Genomic DNA, 4983 nt, shown 5'->3' on the forward strand with positions numbered 1-4983 from the left:
ATCATGAATGTCTTTGTGACATTTGTTGGTGCAGAGGCCGGGTGTAATTGATATCTTCATGATATTAATATATTTTCTTTATTAAAAAAATTCTTTCATGCCTAGATGGGACCCATACGACTAGTGTTAGGGGTCCCCAAAATAGCTTAATACACATTTTGGGTACTACCCTCGTGTTTACAGGTATCAACCTATTTCCATCATATAATCGGGTGCTACCCTCATTACCCTTAGTAGCGCATATCTGACGCTAACTGGGTTGACATGTCGCTCGACAGGTTGCCTACCAATCTCTATTTTGTTTCTCTTCAATTGGAGATGCATGGACCGGGGGTTCTATTGTCAGGAAGTGCACTATTATTTAGTTCACCACGCACTTAAAGAAATGAGCACTAGAGGATGATATGAGCTAGGGGAAGTGCTTGCGATTGTTGTGCCAAAGAGGGGCACATGTGCAAAAATCAAAGATCTCAAGTAAAAGTAAAACACATCAATAGTGTGACCTTCTATAATTTTGGACACAACCACGGCTTTTGAAAAACGACTTTTATCATTTATTTTTATTACATAAATCTAATCTAGTCTTACAGAAAATTTACACATATGATTTTCATCTATCCAATCTAAAAACTAAAAGAAAGTTGAAGCCAAGCCACCTCTTCAAAATATTCAAAAGAGGTGACAACTAGGCACCACGCCAAACGCTAACATTCCAGAATGAGCATTAATTAAGACTAACCGAAGTAGATTTTTGGTACTTATTTAACGTCCACAAACAACAACTATTTAAGGTGCGTATAATACTTAGTTTAACCCAAAACTTACCACAAGAGCAACAAGTGGTTGGATAGTTAGGAGGATCATGTTATTGACACATTTTCGTCTCATTAGTGCGGATTATTCTCTGGATGAAAGACGACATTCCTGTTGATAGCCAGACACAACTCCAATCAGATCTGACGGTTTTTGCTCGCTCCCAGCCTGTGGATCGGGGTGATCCATCTGCCCCCAACCACATCGGGCTCCAAGCCACTGCCACCGGTCCCTGCCTCCTCCGTCCGTCGCTCCGGCGGCCGGAGGGGGTGGGGACCCTGGTGCTTCAGCATATGTCTGTAGTTAGGTTTGGCCTAGTGCTTCCTTGAGGCGTTGTTTCCAAGGAGAAGGTGGCGCCGCGTCGGAATAATTTATCTATGCTCTTCCTCCATCTCGTCGTCGCTGTAACCGGTGGCGTCGCGGAGCAGGTGGCCCGGTCGTCTCGCCGATCTCTAGACCCGACGAGGTTCATGTCTGGTGGTTCGTCGACGGCACTCTCGCGGGTGGCGGTCGGTTCGGCTGTTGTAGTTGTGTTTACTTCTTGCAGTTGGGTGCGTGGATGATGGCAGGCGGCGACGTTCCTCTTCTTCGACTACATCGATTGAAGTTGAAGGCATCGAGATCTGGTGACCACGGGGAAGATCCCTGGCCTACGTGCCACAAAGACTCGGTCTCGTCGCTTGCGACGACCCACTTCACCGGCTCGAAAAGCATCTTTGTATGCGGTGGTGCTCTCCTAGATCTTGGTATGGCGGCTGTTTTTATCTTTTTCCGGCATTGACATGGTGGCGGCGGAGGATATTTGTGGACTATGTTTCGGCGAGGCACGAGTTTCTGCAAGAGTGGAATAGTAGTTTTACCTCTTGTGGAATTCTTTATGCAAAGTTGCTTGACAAGCATTTGTGTCTCGTATGATGACCATATGTGTAATCTCGTGAACAGATTGTCTAATGAAATATATGGTTGATTAAAAACAAAACTCCAACCAGATCTTCATCAGTTTTCAAATAAAAGAACCTCTAATTCAATTTATGAGGATTATTCTGTGAGTGACCCTGTTGTTACCAAAGCGCAACTCCGACTCAATCTCAAATAGTACTCCCTCCGTTCCAAAGTTAGTATAAAGTTGAGTCGTCTATTTTGGAACGGATTGATACTTTTTAAAGAAAAAACTATAGATCGATTTATGTCGACTATTTTTTTAGTGAGAGGAGGCATTCCTGTCTCTAGAGAGGAGCAACTTTGACCTCGTCTTTATAGTACTTAAAATAGTAAAGAAGAGAAAAAAAACCCTCTAAATCAATCTTAGACGATTCATGCAGCGTTTGCACAAAATTACCCTGATCGGCCGATCCCCTTCCAATGGCTCGTTATACCATCCTATAACTTGCCCCATAGTAAAGCACTTGTCGAATTATACTAGCCTACATTAACATAAAGCAATATACAGTGCATTTTGATCAAGACATGGACATGAATCAAACGAAAGTGCAGCAATGTGTTGCCCAATCCGCAGGCAACTCAAATGACCCCTTTGCCACCTGCGGAAATCTCGCGATCGCCCGACAAAATCACGGATGGAATTCACTTGCTTCCCGGGAAAAAGCAGGCCAGGTACAAGGGCGGCACATGCTAGGTGTCGTGCAAGCAATCAGCTCGCCCCGTCCGTCCTCTCGCCGCTTCCCGTCTTCAGTTCTTTATGCCGCTCGGTGCCAGCGGTGCGGCGGTGCGCGCCCCGAGCAGAGCTAGCTAGGTGATTTATTCGGCGCGGGAATGGTGCCCGGGGCGAGGGCTCCGGCGGCGTCCGTGCTGCGTGGGCTCGTGGCGCTCGCCGGCGCGGCCGTCTTGTGGTTCTCCGGCGCCGCCGAGGCCCGCGTCCTACTCACGCTCGACGACTTCGGCGCCGTCGGCGACGGCATTGCCAACGACACGCAGGTGACGCATATATGCACACTCTCTGACAGATTGATCCGCGTCGATCGCCGTGGTTAATTGACCTCTCGGCGCTCTCTGTTTCGATGCATCGGTCAGGCGTTCGTGGACGCGTGGACGGCGGCGTGCGGCTCGGAGGAGCAGGCCGTGCTCGCCGTGCCCGTCGCCAAGGCCTACCAGATCTGGCCGGTGCAGCTCTCCGGCCCCTGCAAGAAGAAGCTCAAGCTGCTGGTACGTGCGTCGGTCCCTTGTTTCTCGCGTGCGTTTCTTGATGTTGACGGTGGCGCTGGCCAGATCGCCGGGACGATCGTGGCGCCGGCAAGCCCCGACGAGTGGGCGGGGAGGGACCCGATGAAGTGGCTCTACATCTACGGCGTGGACGGCCTGTCCGTGAGCGGCGGCGGCACCATCGACGGCGTCGGGCAGGAGTGGTGGGCGCGCTCCTGCAAGCGCAAGAAGACCCAGGTGCGTACTCTGTAACTACCAGTCAACTACCAACTGACACCTCACCTGTCTCAGCTCTGAATAATGTTCTTGGTTTCCCGCAGCCCTGCAACACGCGGCCTCCTCCTAGGGTGAGTGGACCTCGACCATCCCCGTTTCTCACCGGCGGCGAGGAGCGCCGGACGGCGAGATTAGTCTGATCGATTTGGGATGTTGTAGGCGTTGCATTTCGAGGAGTGCAGGGGGGTGAGCGTGCAGGGCGTGACGCTGCAGAACGGGCCGCAGTTCCACCTGTCCTTCACGCGGTGCGTGGACGTGAAGGCCAACTTCCTCCGGGTGGTGGCGCCGGTGGACAGCCCCAACACCGACGGCGTCCACCTCAACGACTCCTCCCGCGTCCAGATCACGGACAACCTCATCTCCACGGGTACGTTGTCACTAGTGTCAAGCGTGCCCTGTATGGCTGTGTGCTCTGCTGACCTTTCCCCGTCAGAGTCAGACTGCGACGCCTTAACATCGTCCGTGCCTGGAATTTTCTTGTTGAAAAGCCGTTGCTTGCATTTTCTTCTTCTTCTGAAAGATAAGGTCAAAGCCGGCGGCTGGTTGAACCTTGACCGAATACATACATACAATCTGACGAAATAGATATCAGCCGCAGCCGGGATACGAAGAATAATGACGTACATCGATGTGAACTTGACAGCAATGTGTGCGCTGCATGTAGTTCGGTTCTAGTACATTGCTGCCGATAATTAGATTTTCTGTTCTGAAATTCAGATTCACACGCTTCATTGCAGCACACACACAAAGTTATATAGGCTAGCATGATTGATTGATCTACACTAGTGTGATCGCTTTGTGTGAATCAGGGGACGACTGCGTGTCGATGGTCGGCAACTGCTCGGACGTCCGCGTAAGAGACATCTCGTGCGGGCCCGGCCACGGTATCAGGTACTGCTGCTACTGTGCAACACCTCTTTACTACTCACTGAACCCGGCTGCTGCTAGAATTTAGTGACGCAGCACGTTGTGTTGGTCAGCATCGGGAGCCTGGGCAAGAACCGGACCACGGACAGGGTCGAGAACGTGAGGGTGGACACCTGCTTGCTCACCAACACCACCAACGGCGTCCGGATCAAGAGCTGGCAGGTAATTTTAGAAGACGAGAACAATCTTGTTATAGTAAAAACACTCTGATTGCAACCAACTTGTGCTGCTTCAGGGGGGCATGGGCTCCGCCCTCGACCTGAGGTTCGAGAGCATCGTGATGAAGAACGTGTCCAACCCCATCATCATCGACCAGTACTACTGCGACCAGCCTACGCCCTGCGCGAACCAGGTAGGGTTCGCCGTCTCGTCTCTGAATCGTAGTATGATGCAGAGTAATGAATCGTGAATTAAACTTGTGTTTGGGCATGCAGACAGAGGCTGTGGAGGTGCGCAAGGTGGAGTTCGTGGACGTGAGGGGCACGTCGGCGACGGCGCAGGCGATCAAGATCGCGTGCAGCGACACCTTGCCGTGCCGGGTGCTGGAGCTGAGGAACGTCAACCTCACCATGGTGGGCGGGGGCGCGGCCACGGCCTCCTGCTACAGGGCGTCCGGCAAGGCCGTTGGAGCCGTCGCCCCGGCGTCCTGCCTCGCCAAGGGTGACCCGTGATGGTCGTTGAATGATGTTTCCACCGTCTGTTTGCGTACTTGGCCGGTGTTTTCAACATATAGCTTGGTAAATATTTATACAATATTGGGCTCTGTTTTCACAATATGAAACATAGTGCAAATGGTTTTTGGCAACA

The 4983-nt window shown here is 51.5% G+C and overlaps 1 protein-coding gene across 1 annotated transcript; it reads left to right on the forward strand.

Annotated features, from left to right (window-relative positions):
* Positions 1 to 2417: 2417 nt before the first annotated feature.
* Positions 2418 to 4983, forward strand: LOC119349272 (probable polygalacturonase At1g80170). The gene is made up of 9 exons (XM_037617298.1): positions 2418 to 2748; positions 2845 to 2976; positions 3040 to 3210; positions 3294 to 3320; positions 3409 to 3616; positions 4059 to 4140; positions 4230 to 4338; positions 4412 to 4528; positions 4611 to 4983. Exons 1-9 carry the CDS (start codon positions 2587 to 2589, stop codon positions 4845 to 4847), a joined length of 1245 nt encoding a protein of 414 aa, XP_037473195.1. The 5' UTR covers positions 2418 to 2586; the 3' UTR covers positions 4848 to 4983.

The sequence above is a fragment of the Triticum dicoccoides genome, chromosome 1B, assembly GCF_002162155.2.
Source record: "Triticum dicoccoides isolate Atlit2015 ecotype Zavitan chromosome 1B, WEW_v2.0, whole genome shotgun sequence".
NCBI lineage: Eukaryota > Viridiplantae > Streptophyta > Magnoliopsida > Poales > Poaceae > Triticum > Triticum dicoccoides.